Source organism: Crotalus tigris, unplaced genomic scaffold (assembly GCF_016545835.1).
Source record: "Crotalus tigris isolate CLP2741 ecotype Arizona unplaced genomic scaffold, ASM1654583v1 scf7180000018818.712119, whole genome shotgun sequence".
Classification (NCBI taxonomy): Eukaryota; Metazoa; Chordata; class Lepidosauria; order Squamata; family Viperidae; genus Crotalus; species Crotalus tigris.
The window spans coordinates 322,229-348,897 of NW_024097211.1; the positions used below are offsets into that span (position 1 = coordinate 322,229).

The following is a 26,669-nucleotide window of genomic DNA, read 5'->3' on the forward strand; positions in this document are numbered from 1 at the left end:
TTTGGCATGCACACACACACAATCATTACCTCTCGTGATGGATAAATCAGATTACTTACCTTTGCAGAAGAGTCATGACAGACATAAACATATCTGAATCTCTGATTATCGCTATATTAGTCTACGTTCTCCCGTTTCTCCATTTGAAAAACCATGGTATTGGAGTAAAACATAGCAATTGAATTTCTCACACTTCAGGTAGACACGGTAATATGGGTGCTATAGTTAGAACTTCCTTTAAAAAGTGGAGAAACTTTTTTTTTTGCAAAAGTTTCTGTTTTAATTTTCTTTTAAAAATTGGCATTGCAAAAATTTAATACATTCTACCTTTCATTTTTTAATACACTTTGAAAAGATAAATAGCTATTCACTGGACTAGGAGACAGAAATTGGAGAAAAAAAGCAAGTGGATAAAATTGCAGTAACCTCCTGATTTGAATTAAATTATATTTATATAGATGAACAAAGAGTAAAACTGGTGTCACCATTTCTGTAATAAAAAATGAGTTGATAATTGTCCTGTAGTAAAGCCTGGAATTCTTTGACAAGTTAGAAATCTTCTTAATACCAGAATGGCACAAAATTATAAATATTAAGATGGATAGACATTTCATACAAATATATTTCCAGTGATCTGTGAGCAAAGCCATATAGAATTCAGCAAATAAAGAGCAGCGAGCACCGTTTCTTCCTTTAAAATAGTCTGGTCTTTATGAAAAGACAGTGGTTTGTGAATGCGGCACAATTATCTAGAGTGGGGAACTTTTCTGTAGATACGTGAGCTGGATTACTCCAGTATCATGATTCCAGATCATGGGAAACTGAATATGAAGACTTTCTGACCTACACTTAACAATAATATGTATAGAAGATGGGCAACGGGGAATAGGTGCCAGACAAAATAATCAGCAAAAGAAAAAAAAATGCAGTTAGGGTTATAAGAAAATCATGGCAGAAGTTAAGGCAAAATCTGGTCAATATTTGGTTTGAGGAACCATTTGGGATTTTCAGGACTATTTACTATTTAAAAAGCGCTCTAAGCCATAGCTTAAACAAGAAAACTGTCTGAGCATGTCTCTGTAATTATTGGGTATCCAGTTCAAGGAATGGAAATCTTTGTGTAAAATTAGGGGAGTTTAGCCATGAATAACACTGTGTTTGTGCGCAAAAGAAAGAAAATGAGTAAGACAAGCTTGCAATCCACCATCCCTCCCCTCTTGTCACACCAAACAGTTTCTAATTATCACTTCCAAGTATAAGTGTGGGAGTGTTTACAATTCTTCCTTCCTGCCTAAGAGAATACCACATTTAGCCTTATCAACCTTTTTCACTCTAGAAATGATGGCTTAATGGGCAGAGCCTGGACTTGGGAATATGACTTTTTGAACTCATGAGATAATATGGAAAATATATGAATCAATCATCAAGTAAGCAAACAGAAACAAAGAAGTGAGAGTAAAGGGGAAAATATCAGTGTGTCTGAATAAATGCAGTTTCAATGCAAAACAATCATATAAAGGGATTCCAGACTCATCACTCCTTATGGGCAGTGAGAGGACAATATAGTCTTTTGTGGGCATAGAGTTACCTACAGTTGCTTGCAACAAATTGGAAAATACTTTCTGATTAATACAAAATTGTAAAAATGTCTTTCCCTTCATCCTTTCACTAGACCTCTCCACTGGATCAAATGGAGCTTCTGCTTCAGAGACAAGAAATCTGAATCAAACATATGCTTGACATATGGCTCAAGGAGATTAAAGTCCAGGATTAATAAATTCTTCAGGATTAGAAACAAATGAAATGCTCAATTAGTTCACGTCCAGGGCTTTTTGAATTTATAGTTATTAGACAACATGGACCAACCCACATAGAATTTTAATTGGGAAAAAAATTATAAGGATCCAACATCCTTGGATAAATCACAAATATAGTTCTTTTGCTCTTGAGTCATATGTTACAATACACTAAAGCAGGAGTGTCAAAATGCTGGCCCGTGGGCCAGTTGTATCATACAGAGACCGCGCCCACCCCAGCTCCAGCAATGCAAAAAACATCGCGATATGTTGTGACACGTCACATGACGTGAGTTTGACACCTATGCACTAACGGATGGCTTCTGTTATCCTTCAACACACATGAATGATGTTAACAATCTCTTCATTAATAATTCAAATACTTAACATGATTTTAAATTTAAATTCCTCTGTTCTAACTATTGCTCAATTATTTTATAACAAAGGAGAACATTTCAGATTAGACAATATGTCAAGGGAATATACATTTAAGAAAAGTGCATTTTGTCAAAAGCTTGTTTGGTAAGGCTGTTCAAGACTGCAGAGTCTTGGCATGGCTGCTTTTAAAGACCACTTCATGTTATCTAAATCTCCACAGATGCACAGAAGCAACGCCCTGAATGAGTCATGCCTCTCCAAGATCTAACAGTAAATCTGTTGAAAGGCAAAGGCAAGAAAGGAAAACCTTGAGTGACCTTTCTTTTATTTGTTTACTTCAAAAGCAAATAATTATAGAACCAATTGACTTTTTTTCTTGGCTTTGCCAAATAAATAATTCTACTCATAAAAAAGTGATACATTTAATTCATCTGATCCCAGTGAGCTGTTTGGTACTATTCTTGTAAAAACTCTCAGTGAATCAGTAAAAAAGGCAAAGAAGATACAGATCATCATAAATGTCAACTAGAACTCGCATCAGATCCAGCCAACAACAGGCTGCAGAAAGCTGCTCTAAGGAACAGAATACATGGTGCTCAGTAGGGTAGTCCATGGAGTTATTGTGCCTTTGATTCAGGTTTTTTTTGTTTTTTGTTTTTGGCTCCTGGCAACTGCCTGGACTAATCCCTGCACTTTTCTTGGTAAGAATTCACAATTGGTTTGTCCTGGTTTCTTTCTTAAGACTGAAAATAACTGGCCCAAACTCATCCAGCTGGTTTTGTGCCTAAAGTGGAATTAGAAGTCACAGACTCCCAGTTTCTAGCCTGATTTCTTTAATCACTACACCAAACTGGCTCCTAGTCCAATGGAGGAAAAAATTTAAAAAGGGAAGATGGTGACCGTTATCATGTATATAAAAAAATATCTACAATATTTGTATACATATATCTGTACAAGTGAATTATAATACATATAAAAAGGGGGTTGGCTTTCATCACTTGGTGGTGGCTGCCGTCTTGACTTTTATGACATCCCCCTGCTGCGCAGGGCAGGGATTATATCGCTCTTTGTTAGGCAAGCAGTCACATCACAAGCTAAGGGTCCTGCAGACACCACCCTTAAGTTGGATTCTTCCCCTTGGCCTTCCTTTTCCCAGTGTCGAATCTTTACGTTAAAAGTCTTTACATTAAAAGTAATTATTTCTTGAACCTGTAAAACTAGAAGACCTGGAGAATCATTCATGAGGTCATATAGTCAATAATGACCATCTGCAGTCTGGCCATTATTACTCTTGTATACCATCAGAAATGAGAATCAAAATCCTTTTCCTCTCCCCAAATTGAACATGTTTTTAAAGCAATCCTACCATCTGAGTTTGTCTGCAGCCCCTTCCTAATTCTGAAATATTGCATGTTCTTCTGTGACATGCTCATCCTTCAAAGATTTCTCCTACTATATATGGTTATATATGCGGCTGTTTTTTTCTAATGACCAACATGACTAGATTTGTTTTTTAATCACACATAAAATGGAACTAATAATAATATATGTTGTTGTGGGTTCAGAAGTTAGAAGTTTAGAAGTTACAAATCACTTATTTCTGCCGTAAACAACCAAAGCATGCAATAGAAGGCTAGCTTAAGAAGGAGGCTTCTGTTATTTGCTAAGAAGTTTTTTTTAACATTCTTAGCCATGCTCAGATGTAACAACATGGTCTGATTCAACAGACAGAATATGGACATACAGCATCTGTCCCAAGGCATTCGGTAGAGTCCTGCATGGCAATTATTTTAATCTATTTATTTGTTGATTGCATTTTTATCCCCTCCAGTTTCTGAATGTCTCCATTTTTAATTATTTGATTTAATTTCTATAACCACTCATCTCAACTCTGGGTGATGTACATCATAAAAAGTTAAAACAATTAAAACAATACAAAATAAATATATAGGATTACTAAGTAAAACTATCGCCATAGATGTTAATATAGCCAGAAAATGGGGCCCTTAACTCACTCTGTTTTACATTGCCTTTTGTCCCAACTACAAAAACATAAATGAGTGTGGAACATTTTTCACAAGCTTCCAACTTATGGGAAACCCTACCCAGTGGGAGCTACAACCAGACCCGAAACTAGTCTCCCTACCCCACTGGCTTAGAAGTGCAGTCCCTACTATTTAAAAAATGAAAAGGCAAAGAGAAAATATTAATCTGCTACAAACAGAACAAGCCTTTGCATCCAGCCACCCAGAAAACTGCCAAAAAGAGGAAAGAGGAAAAAGGAGGAGGAGGAGGAGGAGGAGGAGGGAGAGTGGGTGGGTGGGTGGAGAGGAAGAGGAGAAGGAGGAGGAGGAGGAGAAGGAGAAGGAGGAGGAGGAGGAGAAGAAGAAGGAGGAGGAGGAGGAGGAGGAGAGAGGAGGAGGAGGAGGAGGAGGAGGAGGAGAAGAAGGAGGCAGAAGAAGAAGAAGAAGAAGAAGAAGAAGAAGAAGAAGAAGAAGAAGAAGAAGAAGAAGAAGAAGAAGAAGAAGAAGAAGAAGAAGAAGAAGAAGAAGAAGAAGAAGAAGAAGAAGAAGAAGAAGAAGAAGAAGAAGAAGAAGAAGAAGAAGAAGAAGAAGAAGAAGAAGAAGAAGGAAGAGGAGGAGAATGGGTCCCAAGTTATATACTGGTAGTTCCAAAGCTGATGTGGAGTTTGGAAGTATCAGAGATGATGACTCAACAGTAGTATTAATATGTTGCTTGAAGAAAGGATTCTTGATCTTAATCACAGCTAAGTGATTTATATACAATGCTAAAAAGTAGATGACAACGTAATGAAAGCCATCTATTTATATTGCCAAATATAAAGTTGCTTCAAAGAGATAAATAAACGCAACATTGGAAGAAGCCAAGCTTTGCTGCACATTGCAAACTCCAGATAAAAATCAGAATTTTATGAAATGGCTCTTCATCAGAGTAGGAAGAAACAACTTAAAGGAAAACTCAAAGTGCTCTGTGTTATTTTAATGTATTTTATTTGAAGAACCAAGATGTTAACACCACTATGTTTGTCCTGTTAACATCAATATTCAGAAATGATAGATTCCAGATGGGATGAGCTGTTGATTTGGGGAAATGGAAGAGGTGGCCTTCCTCAGATTGCCGAATGAGAAGTCTCTGCAGCAGCTCCAGCTAATAGGGATGATGGAGAGAGATGCTGGGAGCAGTTAATTTGTGAATGTTGGAGGGCCAAAGTCTCCCTGTCTAGGGTTAACAATATGTAGCACAGTGAGAGATGAAATTTAACGAAATAGGGAAATGATTGTCCTAATATGGGACATATCCACAGACAATAACCTGTAAGGTATGAAATACCAAACAGTAATGGGCAACTGCTAGAAAGCCTTTCTTAGTCTAGTTTAGGGAGACAAAAGGCATTTCCTGTGTATTGGTTTATTCTGAAAAGAAAAGGTAGTAAGTCGTAAAGTCTGCATTGCTTGGAGGATTGAATAAGATTCCAGGTTCTTTCTACCCATGAAAGAGGATCAGGTATACCTTCAAAATCTGATTAGCCAATCAGAGTGACAGAAAACTAGTCTAAACCACATGGATCATGATGTCACATCGCCTACCCATTTCCAAGAAGAGAATATAAATATGGGCAGCAGTACTCATGTTGTTGGGTGTTGGGGTACAATTAGCTTTTGGGGGACCAGTAGGTTGTGCAAAGGTGCAGAGATTGTATATGGATTCAACCCCCGTGAACCTCTGGAATTGAAGTATGGCCATTCTCTTTTCTGATTTTTCTCCAAGTAGTCTTTTTTTTTTTCGTGTGTGAATTTAGGCATGTGTTCATATACTTCTTCCTACTACAATTACAAACTAATTCCACTAGATTGCCATTCTCTCAGAAATGACTTGAACAAAATTTCCCATAATTCCATGTCCATTGCTGAGCAAGACACAGGTGTGCAGATGATTTGCCACAAACCATTACCTTAATAATTGCTTCACTTCCTGAGCATGGGTAAAGTTGAAGCATTCATGAAGACGGTGATGATGAGGAGGAGGTAGGGGTGGTGATGGTACTGCATTGAATATAATTGTTGTTCATACTGGCTAGATTTCTTTCATTAAGGCAGCCCAGTTCTATGCATCATTGCAACCAAAATTATGCCTTGCCTCAGAATCCTTTGCATTTTTGTCTGCTCTGCCCAAGAAAGCGAGAAATGATGCACAACAACCTTGGTTTTGAATAAACAGGCCCTTCTCACAGTCTGCTTCGCTAACTGCAGAATCCAAACTGCACTACAGTTTGTTTTCCATATTGGAAAGCAGCTCAGAATGTAGGAACCTTACCCAAGGGACCAATTGAACTCCAATGCTTATTTCAACTGGGTTTAATGATCAATTGTGTGAACTGACATAACTTTTTCAATGGTGTGAATTGACATAACCTTCCGTTTGCTGAGGGTTTGTGACTGCAATCTGCCTTGACAAAATAATCTAAGTAACATGCCTGTAGCCTGCTAATTTCTAACATTCCCACATCATGCGCCTGTCACCTGAACAGTCCTCTTTATTCATGCCAGCAGGCTATCATATTGAAGTGGAGCTGATCGAGGTCTGAAGGGCCACAGAAAGTGTACCCTTTGGGTGGTAATTAGTTTCAGAGAGCTAAAACTTTTGTTGAGTCTTGTCAATCGCTTACCTGTGAAAGTTGCAAATTTGCCGGTGTCTGGAAAAGAATGGCACATTAACCAAAAAGTGTCCAAAGCCACCTTTCAAAGCATGATGCATCAGTTGAAACAAGTAATGCTAAAACTAAACATTTTAGTAAGACTGAACAAAATTAAACCAGGTTACTAGTTTTTTTTCTTAGCCAAGTCACATTTAGCAGTCTGGCCTAATGGTAATGAGATAGTACTGGTCATTATTGACACATATGGTCAGTGTTTGCCAAGTGCAAGTTAAGTCCATTTTTCCCCCAAACATGATCATGTTATTTTATGTAAGCTAGGATGGTTGAACTGTAGACCAGTGATGGCAAACCTTTTAGAGACCGAGTGCCCAAACTGCAACCCAAAACCCACTTATGCATCATTGGTTGCTGGGTGGGTGTGGCCCATTGGGTGGGTGTGGCCCATTGGGTGGGTGTGGCTACGGTGGTAACAGCAGACTGGGTGGGACTAAAAAGTTCAATCAATCAATTCCAACCTTGCAAGATCTTTTTTTCCCCGTGAGAAGTTGAAATTGACTGATTGAACCTTTTCTTTTTGTACACAGCGGCGGAGGCCTAAAGCGAAAAGATTTTATAAAACCCAGCTGAAGGCCTAGGACTGGGGCGATGGTGCACATGCCCACAGAGAGTGCTCTGAGTGCCGCCTCTGTCACCCATGCCATAGGTTCACCATCACTGCTGTAGACTATCTGCAAGCCAAGCTACAGTTAGTTGCCTGCATCCCGTTAATCAGGAAGTATATGCAATGCAATCATATCCTCCCAGGCCCCGGTTAATTTGTTTAATGTATGTATTAAATTTATTTGTTCATAGCTTCAGTATAAATTAATTAATTTTCCCCCCAATTTTTCTCATCTCCTTACTGCGATTTCTCTCCTACAATGCCCCCCTTTTATTAACTGATCTTTCATCTGGAATTTACTAATGACTGTGTTGGTATAGCATCTGAGAACAAAATATTGCTGCATGTGTGGCTGGGTTGCTGTAAGACAAGCAATAAATGCATCACTAATAGTAATATTTAGCCTACACCTGGATTTGTTTTCTTCTTACCATTTTTTTCCTGTCCCAGATGTAGCATTAATGAAAAAAAAAACCCATCTTTAAAAGCAGTTTTCTACTATGAAAGGTGCCTCTGATCCCTTTGAAATAGTCCAAGTAAAGCTATGAAAAGATTGTATGCTCTTCCTAATTAACTGATTTGGAAAGCATGTTCATCTATAACAGAACCATCAGGGATCAATATTATAGATACCCTAAATTCAATCCCTTCGGGCATAATGTTGACCTCTCAACATTACCAACACATTTTAAGCCTGCATGCACAAAGGTTAAAATTGGGATAGGCCTCACTTTAACATGACATCGGTTAATTCAATGTAAATCTCAACTTCTGAGCAAAAAGGAGAAACTCCCTTTGATGCTGGTACCTATCGGAACTCATACAGACCTCCAATCCTGAATTATGTTTCTAAATCTTTGATTACAGACTTGTTTTTGCAAGTAATTGATGGAGTAAGGGACAGATGAAGGATGAGCAGCATGAGCTTGATGTGAGTAAAAAGAGGGTGATTAGATTTTTTTGACTGAAACCAGGCCAAGGTTGTATATTTAACAAATCTGCTTTAAGAGGATAAATTTGAAGACTTTTTTTTTTGCCCCTCTTCATTTACATTTTACAACCATTGGAATTTTCCCTAATTCTGTTTCAATTATTCCTGCCTTTTTCTTCATATCATTAAACATTTCATAACATTACCTTAGATTCAAACAGACACAAATACAAACTACAGCTAAATGATACAAATGTAAGTGTTAATTGATCGTAATTTAACCCCACCCCACCCCGAGAAAAATTTAAGAAATTTGTTGACATATTCCAGTGGTGTAATTCACTTTTTTATTTCAACATCAAAGCTGAGAAAATCTTGACAGATCAGGTATCCTGCTGATTTTTTTAAAAAGCTGTTTGTAACATTCTTTCAAATGTGCAAAAAAGAAACAACAAAAAAGGATTAACCCTTTTTTTCATTTAACAAAGCAACTCTAACAAAACAGATACACCAATTATGCTATTATGTGCTTTAGCAAAAGAGCAGAATAATTCAACAAATACATTATGGCACATGAGCCTCATAATAAAGGGAAAACTTTACAATGAAAGGGTAATGTAGTGCACAAAGCTTCATTTTTTTTAAAAAAAAAAAAAGTACAATAATGTGGCATAAAGTAACCTATTGGGTTTATTTTCTAACTAGCATCTTTTCACTACTGACAGTTTATCATAATCCAGCGGGCACTTCAAGACTGAGGGGCAAAAGGCTTTGTTCCAAAAGGTGCATTGCAGAATAACATTCCTACTAAAGACAGATTGGCAGCATGGCAGCATATAAATTCAGGCACATTTGAATGCAAAACAGTTAGGTTCATTACAAAAATCTTTCCAGGACAGTGCAAAATTGTAAAGTCCTTCAAAAGGCAATAATTGTTTACAGAACATCATTCAAGACCGAAATACATCCAGAAATGTGAATTAAAATGAGAGAATGCACCAATGACAGGAAAAGGGGGTTTTGAGCATCAAAAGTATTTTTGGTACTCCCGAGGTTTATATGACAATTATACTTCAACAAAATTAGGCTGATAGCTTAAAAGCACTGCATAAAGTCCAGATCTTGATTAGTGCTCATTTCAGATCTGAAGAATCCCATTACAAAGCCACAGTGCGTTTGAAAAGAACTTTCAGAAGAGCGAGCTTGCAAGGCAGAACAATTAATTCATTTGACTGATTCTGCAAAAAATATATATATAACTTTGAGATCCAAAAGTCCACTGCCGGAACATTTGGCTTCTAGCTTAGGTCTTAAAAGCAATAGCATTAAGAACATGTGTATAAAATGAAGGCTCAGATTCACAGCAAAAATATGGCAAACACTAGCACCAATACCAGCAAGAGTTGCGCACAGAATCACTGTGTGAATGAAGACACAGTCTGCAATGCTTATTTAGGTGAATTTTAAACCAGGTGGATGCATTGTTTGATGCAAATGGGAATGCACATTTCATTTCAGGGTGATTAATAAGGCTGTGATATATATGATAAAGGCCTAGCTGATTTTCAGTGGTGCTGAATCAATCATCCTGATTTTTAGGGCAGGAAGGATATGGCAATTTGGTGGTGTCCACCTTCTGAGATCATAGCAACATGACTGATATCAGAAACTGGGTCTCACAATGACCCCTCACAATGATTGCAAAACTTTTCATAGAGAAGCAGAGGCTTTGTTGTATCAGGTTACCAGATAGCTGAATGAGGACAAAAGAGGACAAAGGATGACACACTAATTGTTTCACTTTCATGGCATCTGTTACAAAAATTACAGGGAGAAAAGGCCCCAAAATGTAAACCTGCATGAACAAGTATATGAAAATACTTTTCCAACATCAGAAAGACTCGTTTTTCAATTGCACAGTATGCTAGAGGCATATAACTGATTAAGGTCTTGTCAGTTTCAGATAGCAGCCAAGCCAGCAGGAGAGTATTAATCAAGGTCACAGTGTGGAGCTTGTTAACTTGCTGTTAGCACTCATTAACGGTGCTCCACTCTGGAGAAAAGTTGCTCAGGAAGTGATAGCTTGTAGATACTCAAAAAGCCAGCTAATATTTGATTTTTAAGGCTATGCTTGCCAGGCAGAAAACCTGAAGGCAAAAAGGAGGACATGTCCTTCTTTTGCCAGACAATTGGTGATCTTATATCTGCTTCGGAGCCTAATTTGTGTCCATCTTTCTCCTGAATATCAAAACATCACAAAAGGAGAATATTTCTTAGCTGGAGCTTAAGAGGACAACCATGGGAGGGACTGCCTTATTTGCACAAAATATAGGGCAATCTTGTCTCAAGGGCTTTCAAGAGATTCAAGTCCCTTTAAAGAGCAGCAGAATCCTGTGCTTTCTACAGCCATGGGATTGCAGCTGTTAATTTGTGTTCTTCCTCCATTTGGCTCTCACTGAGATTCTTTCATGGTGAAGAAGGCTAATGCCTATGAAGAATTCTCAATAGCCCCCAAAATCACAGATTCATATGTGGCTGGAAAAGCAGAATGGCTGTTGCCATTTCACTGAAGGGCACAATCCTTCAACTCAGCCTCTTCAGTGATCCATCTATTTATAAATGTGCTGAGAGTAATGGGAACTTGATCAAAGGGGCTACAGCACCCCAAAAGAGGAGGACTGGAGGCCATGGAGATGGTTTACAGGAAATCGACCTGAGCTAGAATCCACAATGACATTCAGATTTGAAGAAAGGTTTTGCACACAGAAAAATCACCCTTATAAAAGCCTAAATAAAAATTTACAGCTCCCTCTTTTCTTCTTTGAGGCTCTAAATCAGAGGTGTCCAACTTTGAAGACTTGTGGACTTCAAATCCCAGAATTCCCCAGCCAGCCATGCTGGGAGTTGAGGTCCCCAGGTCATAAGGTTACCAAACTTTGGACATCCCTACTCTAAACAAAAAATTAGATGTAGCAATTCATTAGTTGTAGCATAATGAGTTGATAAATAGCAACATGTACCACATTTAAAGGGTAGTTTGGTTTGCTGTTTCAAAATCGAACTTCAGAGGATGGGTTACAAAGCCATCCTTGCATATTATTAGGAACCCATTTGAGGCAATGTCCTTTGGATGTGGACAAAAAGCAGAATTAGCTGCCATGAAAGTCCTTTGTTGAAGGACAAGTTTTTTTTGTGTGTTTACTCCTAGACCAAGTGAAAACTGTCTTGTCTCTCAGGAATATAAAATTTGATATGCAGTAATGATTTTTAACAATCGCTAAGCCTTAGGCACACATGATTGCATATGAGAGAAGATAGCTGAAAAGGTTTTTTTCTGTGATTTTGTTGTATTTTAACCTGTTGATTGATTATATAGAAGAGCTACATTCAGTTGTCTGATAGGTGAGCTTTGCATGTGTGTATTATATGCACAGAAAAACACACACTGCATTCAGTAAGGTGCTTTCAACAAACAATAGCAATAAGGATAATACAATGTTTCTAGCAAACTAACAATAATGACAACTAGATATTTTTCTTAAGTTTCACACATTTAACAAAAAGCGATTTCAATTCCCAAGTCGGACCTGTCCCAGGTATGCTGGCATTAAAGCTAAAAACATCATACCTTCCCATGCTAAGAGCCTATTCCCATCCCTTGCCATCTCTGGCTTCCTTACTTGGATCCCTTTTACCTGTTAATTTCTCAAGGCAAAATCATGGTTTCTGTTAGGAAAATGGATGTAGTGTACATAATTTAAATAGACTGAGACCAGCTTTAATCTTTTGCACTGTGTGAAGATAGACAGAAACTGAGTATCGATATCTATTCAGAATTCTACCCAATTGGCAATGGACAATGGATCTATTACGATCTCGTACTTGAAAAGTTCACCATTCACTTGGATGGGGAGGAAAGCTTCCAAGCATTCTTTGTATGTCTAAGATGGAAGTTCCAATCCAGCAGAAGTGAATGAAAAAAAAAAAAAAAAACCCAGCCAAAGCAACAAATACAATGAAACTTTTCTACCCTTAAGGAAACAGTAGAAAAATAGCAAAAGTGTTTTCCCTTATAAAAATATAAATACTTGTAGCCTGATCCTATGCTTGTCTATTCAGAAGGATGTCCAACCGCATTCTATGGGGCTAACTCCCAGTTAAAAATATCTAGATTTTCATTAACACCTGGGTACAAATGACTAAAATTTGCTTTCTTTAATTATGGTCCTACAAGAACTCTTTTTGTTGTTATATACTGTATACACAGCATATATACAGTGTGGGCATTTGAGCATACAACTGTATCCATTTTTGCCAAGGCACTTCGTATCCCCAGTGGCTTTGGGGAAATGTCAAAGCAGGACCATTGATTTTTGTTCTTTTTATCTTTTAAAAAATAGGTACTTTATGGTATTAATAAAAAGCAAGGCCACTAGCAACGAAGCTTGGGCTAGAAGTGTTGGCGAGAACACTGTAAAAACAAGAGGAGAGTCACAACATTTAGGCATACAGAAGGGAATAGATTTTAATAAAAGTGGTTGATCATCTGTAGATTTTGATCTGCCTAGTCCTTGCTTTGGAAGGAGTCAATATGTGCAGAACCCAAAGGACAGCTTCAGTGCAAAACTTTCTTGTCCTTTCTTCATTGCTCTCTTGCCACTAGTTGTGACTCAACATGAAGCTCTGTTGCTTTGGCAGATATTAGAGAGTATTACATGCATCCAGGGCCTTGCTCAAGGAAACAGATGATTTTCCTACTGTGGAGCACTGATTGTATTAAATAGAGCTGGAATTTTCTAAAAAGTCAATTTCAGGTACCACCTAAATATGTGCAGGTGCAGCTTTCCCACAAAGTTACCTCAAGCGAGTAGAAGGGACAGACCATCCCATTCCTGGAGGTTGGCAACAAGGAACTTAATTTTTCATAGGATCAGTCGGGTTTTCACAATTAATATGTGAACTGTCAGTTAAGGTATGAAATAGATGGTGTAATATGTACAACTGATCAATTATATTTTCAGCCAGGGGTCCTTAGGTGATTCACAATTAATTGATATAATTTCATATTTTAATTGGGCTACAGTCTATTAGCTACTCTAACGGTCAGCACAGTAGTTCTCCCTCAGACAGATATGGGGAGAAATCTGTTACGTTTGGACCTTCATTGTAAATTTAGCAGGCCAACAATGCATCAAAATTATGTCAGTTTTAAAAAAATGCTAATATGAATTTTCAATTCACCTGCTTATCTTTACTATGGTAAACTCTGTAGGGGTGAGTCATCCCCCTTGAGAATACTAAAGGAGTTTAGCATCTCACAGTTATTTTAACAAGTTAATTGAGGGGCTTTTCTTGCTGAAATAAACTGGAACTCTATGAAGTTTGAAAGGGTAGATTAATCTATTAGTACGTTGTGTATATCATTGAATCCCAACAGGGAAACCTTAAATTCATATTTTCCCTTCTCCTTTCTCTTAAAAAAAATTGAAAATGGGAGTCTAACAGAATCTTTGTCCTTAACCACCATTGCTTTGTATATTGTATTTTTGTGGTGTACTCTTCTTGTATCCACCAAACAGCCAATAAACGTTACATGTAAACATCACCTACTCAACTCAGCTGGGATTTTTGCCAATTGATCTAAAAAAGAAAGATCATCCAACTTCTCTATATGATACCAGCAAACAAAGTACCGGAATCCCCAGGCTTGTGTTTTGCTAACACAAACATGTGTTTTTTAATTAAACCACATATTATATTCAAAATTATAAATGTTTTGCTATGAATGAAGTTGACCATCAATGTTTTGGGAATCACTGGTTGCTGAGTATTGGAGTGCTTAGACATGGTACCAGTTCATCTAAGCCCGACGTTTTCTGATGGGATGCTCAGAATCCTGTAGGCTGTTTGTAATCTGAATTCAGATTGCTTCTTGCACAGGTTCATCTTCCTGTTTGTTCACATAGCAAGGTGGTAAGGAATGCATTGAAGCAGGTGCCACGACCAGCTGGTCTGAAAGTTCCTCTTCATTGTGGGGTGTGCTCCTAGCTGCAGGAGCATGCAGACGGTGAGCATCCAGCATTTCCAGCAATAAATCATAAAGTGGGACCACATTCTTGCACTTCATGTTATAGAGGTGCTCCATCCCTTTATTGCTAGAGGTTCACATAAAAATAAAATTAATTACAATTATCCCAAGAAAGTCCAACTTTGCCTCTACTATTGCTTGGGGTTAGGGTTAGGGTGAATGATGCAAAGTATGTTCAAATATATTGATTAATAGCCTTAAGGGAGCAATAAAACCTAGATTCTGATTGTACTGGAAAATAGCAAGGTGACCATGGAGAATTTATTCATTTAATTAATTAAATTTAGAGCTGACACAATTCCAGATTACTCTGGGTAGCTTAGAGTTTAAAGAAAGAAAAAGAATCATGCACATCCAGGAAAAAAATACAAAACAAAACATGCAACAGTGGCTCAACCCACACTCTACCCAAGACTTGGGAGAATATCAGGAATTCAAAGACTTTTGGAATTCATTGGGGTGGGAACTGTACAAATTTTGGCAGAGGGACATAGTACTCCAGAGAGACGGCATCAGGCCTGAGGAGTAATCAGCAACCCTCAGGTTAGTACCTCATTTTAAGAACAATGGTACTATAGCACTTTTTAAAACAAACACAGAATTTTCTAATCCCATTTGATCTTTACAGTGCATTTGAAAATACTTGGGCACTGTATAATGGATGGATCTCCACTGGAATGAATGAAAAATTGAAAACATATAACAAACAAAAGAATGGAATCACAGAAGTCTAACATGAGATACATTTGGCTTTCATAATAAAATTAGCACATTTATGATTATATTCCCAAGTAATTGAGGTCAAGCCGAAGTACATATTGAGGACATCATCTGATACACCTCCCTTTGCCATATGATGCACAAATGAATGCTGAAGTTTAAATTCTAGCTGTTCTCAAGGGATTTTAGATATTGACAAACTTTACCTTGGACTTTCAATTTTTCTATGAGTCTTATCATCCCCTCAAGTTTAACCAGGATAGAACATTTCAGGAAGGGGTCTCTTTTACACAGAAGATAGCACTAAGCTGCCATGTGTTAAAGCCTGCTGGGTAACTACTACTCACCTCATGTGCCTGATGTGAGAAAGGATGAGGAGGAGCTGAGCCAGGCGCCTGTGTTGCTGCTGCTGGGAAAGGCCGGATTTGGCCATTAAATGCATCAAAGTGTCAGTAATCTTATCCAGAACACGATGGATATGTTCTTTTTCCTCCAGGGATTTTAAGGTGCTAGAAAGAAATGTGTAGATCCCTGTGGGAGGAGAGGAGAGGATGCCTAGCATTATCAGTATTTTATAGCAGTTTTATTGATTAGTCTAATGAACGTATCATATAAAATGATAAAACAATATGGTGTGTTGTGATATAAAAATATTCTGTTAAATAGTCAGGTAAGATCATCCCTTAGTAAGCTGATCACAATCTGATCTAAATAGATAACTCTCAGTTGAATGGCTTTAGCTATAAATATGGCAGTCTTTCTTACTGCCTATGTATTTGGGGTAAGTAAGATAAGCTTTTTGATGGGGTCCCAATGGGCTATTGTGTCAGTTAGCAACTTTAAATGCTTTTCTATGGCTGAAGCATATAGTTGGCAGTCAGAAAGGATATGAGTAACCTGGTAAGCTGATTATTACTGGAGTGCAATTTATCGATTAGAAAGTTTTTTAAAAAACATAGAAGATATATTAGCATAGCTGACCAGAACATTGTTGAGGTGAGATAAGGGGTGTACTACAGAAAGAAGTTTAATTTTTTTATACACGTTTCTGAGAGTAAGGCCAACAAAAGTCAATGACTCAACCTTCTCAATAGGAAGAAAGGAACAAATGTTGAAGGCAACCTTCCCCAACCTGGTGCCTTCCAGATGAGATAAGCTCTGTCTTAGGCCCAGTACTCTTCATTAATGACTTAGATGAGGAATAGAAGGGGAACTCATAAAATTTGCAGATGACACTAAACTGGCAGGAATAGCCAACACCCCAGAAGACAAGCTCAGGATCCAAAAAGATCTTGACAAACTTGAACAATGGGCCCTATCCAACAAAAAGAGTTTTAATGTGGAGAAAACCAAAGTTTTACATTTAGGCAGGAAAAAAAATCAAAGCTTTAAATACAGATTAGGCGAAACCTGGCTCAAAAACAGCAACTGTGAGAGGGACTTTGGAGTCCTAGTGGACAATCATTTGACTATGAGCCAGCAGTGTGCAGCAGCAGCCAAAAAGCTAATACAATCCTTGGTTGTATAAACAGAGGCATAGAATCAAGATCACATGAAGTATTAGTACCACTTTATAAAACCCTAGTAAGACCACACCTGGAATACTGCAGCCAATTTTGGTCACCATAACACAAAAAAGATGTTGAGAAGAGTGGATCAACTTATTCTCCAAAGTACCAGAGGGCAAGACAAAAAACAATGGTTGGAAACTGACCAAAGAGAGAAGCAACCTGGAATTAAGGAGAAACTTCCTAACAGTGAGGACAATTAACCAGTGGAACAGCTTGCCTTCAGAAATCGTGGGCATTCCATCACTGGAGGTTTTTAAGAAGAGACTGGACAGTCACTTGTCTGAAATGGTATAGGTTCTTCCGCTTGATCAGGGAGCTGGATTAGAAGACTTCCAAGGTCCCTTCCAGCTCTATTCTATTCTATTCTATTCTATTCTATTCTATTCTATTCTATTCTATTCTATTCTATTCTATTCTATTCTATTCTATTCTATTCTATTCGATGGAACTACAGCTTCTGAAGTTCTGGAAGTCTGAATACAAACATATCTGAAGGGCACCAGCTTAGAGAAAGTCTTCTCAAACTCTAAGTGAGCTAAAATAAATGAAAACACAACACAACAAACTTGGAAAACTGCTTTAACACTTACAAATATTATACAAAAATAATATAATTTGAATTGAAGTTCTGATTCTGATATATACATATACAATAGAAGAAAATAATTGTATGACTATTAGCAAACATAGAAGTATAGCACTGGTCAAAACATTTTGTGGTAAGATGTATTTATTTGTTTGCTTGATTTCTCTAGCTGCCCATCCTCAGCAAATGACGCTGGGAAGCTTACAACATAAAAAATGGCACTGGAACTTTTTTTTTTTAAAAAAAGAGCTCCATATGAAATAACATCCTCATGTGACTTACAGGTTTATCAGTTGGATATATTGAACCACAAATGATCAGCCTATAGCTCAACAAAGCGAATAAATCATGATTAAGTTAATTATGTGTTTGCTGCGTCATGATGGCCATTATGATAACAAAGCCTTCTTTCAGAGATGTCATTTTTTTGTCACAGCAAAAAAAAAAAAAGAGAAAGAAAGGAGAGAACCTAATATAAACATTGATCACTCTCAAAATAAGAAAGTTACATTGTCACAGGTTACACACCCCTTTATCAGATCATCAGTATTCTGGCTGTATAGCTCAGAATTTGTGGCTGGGTGCTTGGACTGCAAGCTGAAACACATTAATTCCAGAGAATTCCTATAAAAGTTGTCAGTAAGTCTCTTTCACAATAAAGGAGGAAGCAGACTAGAAGTCAAATTCTTAGTGCCATCACCTGAGTATATGCATGTTCCTTTTTATTTCTCTTCTTCTCTAAAGCAAACAATTTGAAATATACATAAAATTGGGTCTTCAATTTAATTTTCTGACCTTATTTCCTGGTTTCAAAAGCTCCATTCTAAAGAAAGTTACTTATGCAGACACATGATAATCAACTGCAAATAACATCCTACTGGAGATCTAACTCTAGTGCAAAATACAATAGCTGTAAGACTTCTAAAGAAAATCAAATTATTTTGGGCTGAGACACTTGCATGATATGGCTATAAGCTATGGCACTCAGAAAAGTCCAATGTTATGTTGCACAGTCGCTTTAAAATGAGATGGCCTACAAATAAATTTAATATGACTTTTTATTTTTATTTTTTTATTTTTATGAAAAAGAACTTTATGTAATTAAATGAGCAATATTTATGCACAGTAATCAAGATCATATTTGTTACCAAAATGACATCTTGATTATGCCCTTATATCAAGAAGCAAGCTGTTGTCTTAATATCTGGAGAAATTCCATCTGTGGTGTCTTGATTTGCAGAGGATATGTTAAAAATTTGCCATATACAGTTTGGGGTCCACCACATTTAACCCATTTTAACATGTACCCCATCAGCACGTTTGCCAGATCTCTTCCCTCTCACTTCCCCCAATTTTTAGTTGGACAGGACCGGCAAGTCAAAATACATAGGTGGTGAATTGTATTGATCTTCAGAAGACATTAAGTGTATAGATCTGTAGAGTTATTTCACTTGGGACTGTGGGGGATTGCGTTATGGACATTTAAGATACAGTAATGTATGATTCTAACTAAATTATATTAGCAGGTTTTACTATATTTTTTATAAATTGTAAATTGCTTTTAACTGTAATCTATTTTAACTGGAAATAATGTGTGTTCACTTTGGGATTGTTCCTCAGTAGAAAGCAGAATATATTATGCATTATATATGATAATTGTATGTTGGATTTAATCCTGCCTTTTCTTTATGAGTCTACATTAATAATATAATATGTAGCCTGGTTCTAAGATAATTTAACTGTAGTGGTACTATGTTGTTTTGATTGCCTTAGTCAGAGATACCCATTCAAAGTTCATTTTCTGCCTCTTGCTCTTGATTTACTGAATCACAACAACTGCTGTGAATGCTGTCGTCTTCTAACAAGTCTTCCTCTTCGAGCAGTTTCTAAAATAAAATATGATTCACAGTGCTCTATCTTGCATCTTTATTTAAAACTAGTGTTGCTATCCTATTTTGTATATATTAATAGTGGTTTGGTTTTGTTTTGCTTTCTGCAAACAGAAGCGCTTTCTGAATAATCTGTTCAGAATACTGATGCCACAATAACTTTTGTTGTTGGTTACTTTGACTACAGCAGCTTCAATCCACAGAGAGTAGGCTAATGAGAATAAAATGACACTCAACAAAAATGAATAACATGCTACCCCATAAGCACATAACAACAAATTGTTAGTTGTAAATAACAAGGGCCAGTTACTACCCTAATAAGAAGGATTTGGAGATAAGAATGCACTATGGGAGTCCCTGTAGATTTTATTCTCCTAGTAGTTACCAAATATAGGGGGTGATCACATGGCCAGCATGACATCACAGAATGTTGTTACCTTCCCATCAAAGTGGTATCTATTTATCTACTCGCATTTGCATGCTTTCAAACTTCTAGGTTGGCAGGAGCTAGGGCTGGGACAGGAGTTCACCCCATTGTATGGCACTCAGTTCTTGAACCTGAGCTGCTGGCTTTCCAGCTGACAAGCCCAGCATCTTAACTGCTAGCCACCGTGCCACCTCAAGAATGCACTATATAGCAATGGTCCCCAAATTTTTTGGCACCAGGGACTGATTCTGTGGATAGATGTTTTTCCACACATCGGAGGGAGCATGGTTTCATATGCTGCCTGCATTCACAGATGGGCTTTGCTTATTTGTGCAGCCTGGTTTCTGGCATGTCGCGGTCTGGTGCCGGTCCACAGACCAGGGGTTGGGGACCCCTGCTATACAGAATGTATTTTGAGGTATTGTTATTCTAGGACAGGGGTGTCAAACTCACAATGTCATGTGATGTGTCGTGACGTATTGCAACTTTTTTCCATTGCTGACAATGGGGTGGGCATGGTTTCGGCATGACGCATCCGCCCCACGAGTTGGCCCCCCTGCTCTAGATAAGATTGTTTTCCAAAACATTGTCTTAGCTCTAAAGACAAGTCACTGTACTAACAATGATTAAAGAACTACACAGAAGACAAATCTTGTCTTCTTTTCTTCCTGCAATTGTCTCTATGGAATTTCTTATTTTGTTCAGAACAGCCCAGAGATGTACATGCAGTGTTTTTCATGGAGCATGGATGGCAGTGAGGAAGAGGAGAGAATATAAAACTTTCCGTCTTGAACACCTGAACTACAGTAGCTACTGTCCATAATACTATGTCAAAGGCAAACCACAAATAAGACCAACATTTTAAAAATTCCTATGCTCTTTCACACCTCAGGTAATCTCCTCAGGCATAGACAGGTAGTCCTTGACCTAAACCATTCATTTAGTGATTGAAGTTACAATGGCACTGAAAAAAGTGACCTATGGCCATTTTCACACTTATGATCATTGCAGCATCCCCATGATCAATATGATCAAAATTTGGATGCTTGGCAACTGGCTCATACTTATGACAGTTGCAGTGTCCCAGGGTCACGTGATTGCCTTTTCTGACCTCCCGACAAGCAAAGTCAATGGGGAAGCCAGATTCACTTAACAACTTTGTTACTAACTTAGCAACTGCAGTGATTCACTTAAGAACTGTGGCAAGAAAGGTCATAAAATGGGACAAAATTCACTTAACAACTATCTCGCTTAGCAACAGAAATTTTGTGCTCAGTTGTGGTGGTAAGTCGAGGACTATCTATATATCATATCAACGATAAAAGGTCAGAGACATAGAACAGAAGCTTGACAGGACCACAGCAGAATGCCAGGGATCAAAGGACTAACCGCCCCAGAATCATCTTCTGGAATCAATCTTCCAAATAAGAATGGCCTATATAATATAGTCCCACTTAATAATGCCAGGAAGGACACAATGGTTGGTGATATCTGAAGCCCCTGAGATCTCCAAGAAAAAAATAATTATATTCTTCTATCCTTCTCCTGTAATAAGTCATCCATTAGGCTAAGTCGTAACTTTAAAGACACATGTCTCACTTACCAGAATTGAGTAGGATGATAGATTTAAGGCATACAAATTCTTCCCCCTGGACGTTCATCATTCGAAAGCGAGAAGAAGTAGCCAGCAGCATGTCAAATATTTCTACCATGCCTTCAACGCACTTTCCTTGATTCCTGCAAGAACAAAGAAGAATCTAAGTGGTGTGTGTGTGTGTGTGTGTGTGTGTGTGTGTGTGTGTGTGTGTTCAACAAAGAGAGCTGACATATTCATGTGCCATTTGTCCAGGGGAGGAGACTCCAAACATGGCCACTTTAAGACTTGTGAACTTCATCTCCCAGAATTCCTCAGTCGCCCCTACCTCCAGTTCATTCTTAACCATCCCCATGCTGACATTTGATTTTGGATATGTATGTTGGATAAGTAAATACTAGATTATGGAACATAACAGAATGGTGTACATAAACATGCAATTCATAAATGGAATCACCCATTTTAAAATTCTCTCACCTCCAATACTGTAAACCAAATACACGTATTTGAGAAAATTCCATTTTCATTTCAAAATTCCAAAAACTGAATAACTACAGCTAGCATCTATGCAAATAATACCCATTTAATGTTTGACTTATTACACATTCTTCCTATTCTACACATAAATAGCCCACCGTTTAACTGGTATAGAACCCATCGGACACTTTTTCGTCCAACTATCCCGTCTACAAGAACAGGCTGGAAATTTGCAGTCATTGCAAAGGCTTTCAACATTAATCCTGATCATGTAGCTGAGATAAAGCCACGTGATTTTTAATTCTCAAAAATGCATTTTTTAAAAAATATTTTTTTATGGATTGCTATAGAAGATTGGTTAGAAAGAGCTTCAGCCACATGTGCTATATTACTTAGCTTTTCTCTTTTGCATTGCTTCCAAATCTTGGTTCAAAAATTTCTAAGGAGGCCTGTTTGGTGAAGTCTTAACACAATACCTACTGTGAGGTGGTAAATCACATCATACATTCAAAGGCCAACATTTCATCCAAGTGGCTGAATACATGTTCTTATACAAAAGTAAATGGACATATTTTATGTGTGTGGCTAGAGATGTTTTACAAATAGTTTCTTTCCCAAAAAATGGGGATGATTAACAGCAATTATTTACGACTGCTGCTTAGACTTCTGAGCAAATATTCAAGTATATAGTCAGCCAATATCTTAATGTTCCTGAGAGAAGTACATTTTTTTTAAAAGACTGAAAACAATCCTTAAAGTAAATCAATCCCTTTGGAAGGTGTTTCTGCTGCTCAGGGAGTGGCATCATTTCTGTGGAGTCTTTCAACTAGAGCTTATTCTGGTAAGTGGTCATCCTGCAAAATATGATCCGAAGAACAGAGATTGTGTTGTGTCTGTATGATCCAGTAACCAGGGAATTGGGTTAGGGTTTTCACTCCCCAGTCTCCCAAAAGCAATGTGAGTCTGATCCCAGAATAGATTCACTTTTGCCAATTTGGGTGCTTGAGAACAAGGAATAACGTCATTCCTTTAGTTGGTTGACAGGAGAATGAGGGGGGGGGGACCCTGCAAGCATTTAATCAGTGCTCTCCCTTGCCTATCCCCTGAAAGGATGGTAAAAAGATGCATCTCAGCAATTTTGCAACCAGATGATTTTTTATTATTATTATACTGCCACTCCTAGCTGTTTGTTGCTGTTGAATCGGAGATTGGGTTAATTTAGGTGGCTGTTCACTGCTTTCAGATTCTTGCAGCTCTTCCTAAATGCAGGCAAGCCTAGATGTATCAATTTCAGGTATGATGTTGACAATAATTTGTTCTATTTCCTCTACTTTTCAGAAGAGGATCAGCCAGTTGCAAAAGGAGAGTTACTGTTCCAGTTGGGTTTTGTTTGTTTTTTTCCCCCTCCCCTGTGACTCTGGTCCCAAAAGGAAGAGAGTAATTGATGCCTTCGGTTCTGGAGCTAAGTGACAAGAGCTCTCATCAACTGGGAAGCCAGACTACCACCAAATTCAAGATTTCAAACTCTGCAAAAGAAAAAAGGTTGACTTCACTGGGCTTTCAAATAGGCTTTTTGGCCTATGTGGAAACTATTTGGAATGGGTTCAGTGAGATGCTGCCCACCCATCATGATAATGAGGTTCTCCTTTTAAAGGTATTTTGCCTTGCTTCAAAACGTTTGCCACAAGAGTGGCAAATAGAATTTAAATAAAGACGTTTAAGCAGTGATAATTATTTGCAAAAACAATAGAAAGCCCAGGAGAAAAAACTGTAAACTTGCAGACTTTTTTCTGCAAAAAGAGTTCTTTTTCAGCAAATAAAATGCCAAGTTCCAAATCCAATAGTGACAGCAGCAATTTCCATCTTCCTGCCACTATGGCAATGGCAAATATTATCTCAAAAACTAAACAGGGAACAGGGAGGGGAAGCATGAGATGTTGTAGAAAGTGATCCAATGGACTGAAAGGGAGACAGTTGATTTCTTTCCACAAGAACTGGTATGGTATAGTTTTATTTCTTTGGCAGTTCATATAAACAGCTAATCTCAGATTAAATGGTTCAAATAAAACCTCTCTTCTTTCCCTCTCTTTCCATTTTCCTAACAAGCTATTGTTAAATGGGAGAGCATATTCATTCTCTTCTTTTCATTAAGAAATTCAATTACCAAAACTGTGTTCTTTTAGGTTTCTATTTTAGAGTTGGAATTGGGGGCGGGGGTGATATTTTAAAGCAGGAGGCCTCTTGGAGGCAAATATCTCCTATCCCCACTTTAAACCAGCCAAATTTCCTCAGAACAGCCTGAATCTGCACCTCTCAAAGGAGTCCATTCTACCACCAAATGTCAGTAGTATGGCTTTAGAGTGGTAGGAGATTGCAAATGGATGCTAGAGTTACATGCAGCCCTGTAGATGCCTCACTTGGCCTGTAGATATGTATGTAGTGCATAGCTGGATATAGTCTTGAAAGACTTCAATTAGTCTCTTTTTACACAGGCACCATAAAGGGATAGATTTACAACACCAAGAAAAGTGATGTGAAATAATATAAAATTTTGGTGTCCTCAAATGCTGTGTAAATAGCAGATCAGTTTATCCATGCCTCAAACATGGCGGGTTCTTAATGCTTTAGATAAATATAGTAACAGAGCAGTTATAAAATCATTTTCTATCTTTCTAATTCTCTAAGCTTTTGCCTAAATCTAGTGGAATTGTTGAAAACTATAAGTTCATTCTCTTTTCATTCTTCTCCAGAAAGTCCAAAGTCTTTTGATTTGACTATGACAAATTAGTATGTTTATGAAAACATGTAGATTTAAAAATGGATCAGACTTCATAAAAATCTAAATGTTTGAGCAAAAAAATAAGAATGTGATTAGACTATGCAATCAGCAGTTTATTGGCATATGATAACATGAGCAGAGTTGTTCCAGTCAGACATCTTACAAAGCTAAAAAGCTCAGAAATAACAGAGATAAATATGTTATCAATAGTTTAGGTAAGGGAATTCCTGGGGCTTTTATCACGTTTGCAGATGACACCCAGCTAGGAGAAGTGGCTAATATCTTAGAAGAAGAAAAGAAGATTCAAAAGCATCTAGACTGTCTTGATCACTGGCATTTAAAAATATACCTATAAAATTCTGCTTTCTAGATATGAAAAATTAAAACCCTAAGCAAAGGGTGGGGGGAAAAAAATCAAGCTTTGAAATAGTGCATGTGAAAGAGATCTGGGTGTTTGGGTTAGCAGGCTCAATATGAGCCAGTCGTATGATGCAGTTGCTAAGAAGACAAATGCCATCTTGAATAATATTACCAAGAGCACAGGGACAGGGACTCAGGGAAGGAATTGTTCCACCCTATTCTTTCCTAATCGAATCCCACTCAATTCAGAGGAGGCCTATGAATATAATAAAGGCCTTGTTATCTAGCTCTATCAGGAATGGGGAAAATAGTTTTTATATGTTTAACTGACAGAAAAGTTAGCTAATGGATGATATGAGAGGAGTTGAAGGATTGTCATATAGAAGAGGGAACATCTTTATTGCCCCAGGTATGGTGGTTTAAACTACAACAAGGTTGGTTCAGGTCCAATATGAAAAAAAGCCATCCAGATTGTATGAGTCACCTGGTAGACCAGACTGCCACTTGAGGTGGTAAGTTCTCCTTCTCTGGAAGATTTCAAACAGAAGCTGGATCATCATCTGTCAGTGATGTTCTGTGGTGGATCTTGCACTGACCAATTGGGACTAATTGACTTCTAAGATCACATCCAACTCCATGAGTCAAAGGCTCTTAATAAATGTGTGTAGGATAAGAATTACATAGTATTGTAGTGCTTTTCTAAGAGTGCAGGATCATTTACACAGGAACAAACCAATGCACCTGACTAGATGAAAAATGGTAGGTAGGAGATTATTACTGATAAACTACACAGCATTATGAAACCTTCAGCTTTCTTCATGACTTAACATGGTATTTCTATAAATATTTTCACAACATAATGTTGAACAGACATGATAGTTGTCTCCAAATTGGTACATTCCATATGTGCAGAGACTACAATTTCCAGATTTCCCAACTATCCTGGCCAATATTCTGATTGACTGGGAATTCTAGGAAAAGTAATCCCCACACATCCAGAAGGCACCAGGGTGGGAAAGGATAATATATGTTAATGGGATGAATCACTGCAATCTCCCCGTTTTAAATCAAGGTAGCAATTTTCAGCTAAATATATAGCAATTTTGGCACAAATTAAAGGTACCGTGCAAGGTAGGGAATAGTTTCAACTATTCCAAACAAAACATGAAAGAAAACAAAAAATGTTGAGAGAGAAGTGGCAGGTTGGATTGATAATTTATTTTATCTGAGAATTTTATGAGGCATTGATCAAAACTTCCACTTTTTCTTTCCATAAAGATTGTAAGTTGCTATTCCATGTTTAAAAGCTAAGCCTGGTTATTGCTGACAAAAATATTTCCTTCACAAATGAAACAGGCATGTGGCTTTTAATGACAAGAGATGGATGGTCCATCATAACATTTCCACAACATTAAAAAATACTGCATTTGGCAAGTGTTTCTCATGTTGTTCTCATCAATATCACTCTGTTTTCCTTTTACTGTGTGATGTTTTATAAATAGTCCCCAAAAACATAGCTTCAAAATCTGAAATGGCAACTTGGAACATAGTCAAGATAAGAAGTGGATTTCTTACACATTGATTCCTGAAGAATTGGTATTACTGGTCAGAATTTGGGCAAATGGAAAATTAATAGTTATAGGTTTTTTAAAATCAATATTTTCTTCATATTAAACAGTCAATAGGATATAACTCTGACTATACAGTAATATCCCAATTATGTTTACTCAAAAA

General features: G+C 37.5%; 1 protein-coding gene across 17 annotated transcripts in view; it reads right to left on the minus strand.

The window, feature by feature from the left end:
- Nucleotides 1-8,768: 8,768 nt before the first annotated feature.
- ESR1 (estrogen receptor 1) overlaps nucleotides 8,769-26,669 on the minus strand; it is a 260,567-nt gene continuing 242,666 nt past the window's right edge. For 16 of the 17 annotated variants that reach the window (XM_039356294.1, XM_039356291.1, XM_039356288.1 and 13 more), the window contains 3 exons: nucleotides 21,329-21,462; nucleotides 15,600-15,783; nucleotides 14,365-14,599 (listed from right to left, as the gene is read on the minus strand). In XM_039356294.1, the coding sequence (XP_039212228.1) occupies nucleotides 14,365-14,599; nucleotides 15,600-15,783; nucleotides 21,329-21,462 (553 nt within the window). Of the gene's footprint in view, nucleotides 14,600-15,599; nucleotides 15,784-21,328; nucleotides 21,463-26,669 lie in introns of all 17 variants that reach the window. The other variant, XM_039356300.1, reaches the window with a different exon arrangement.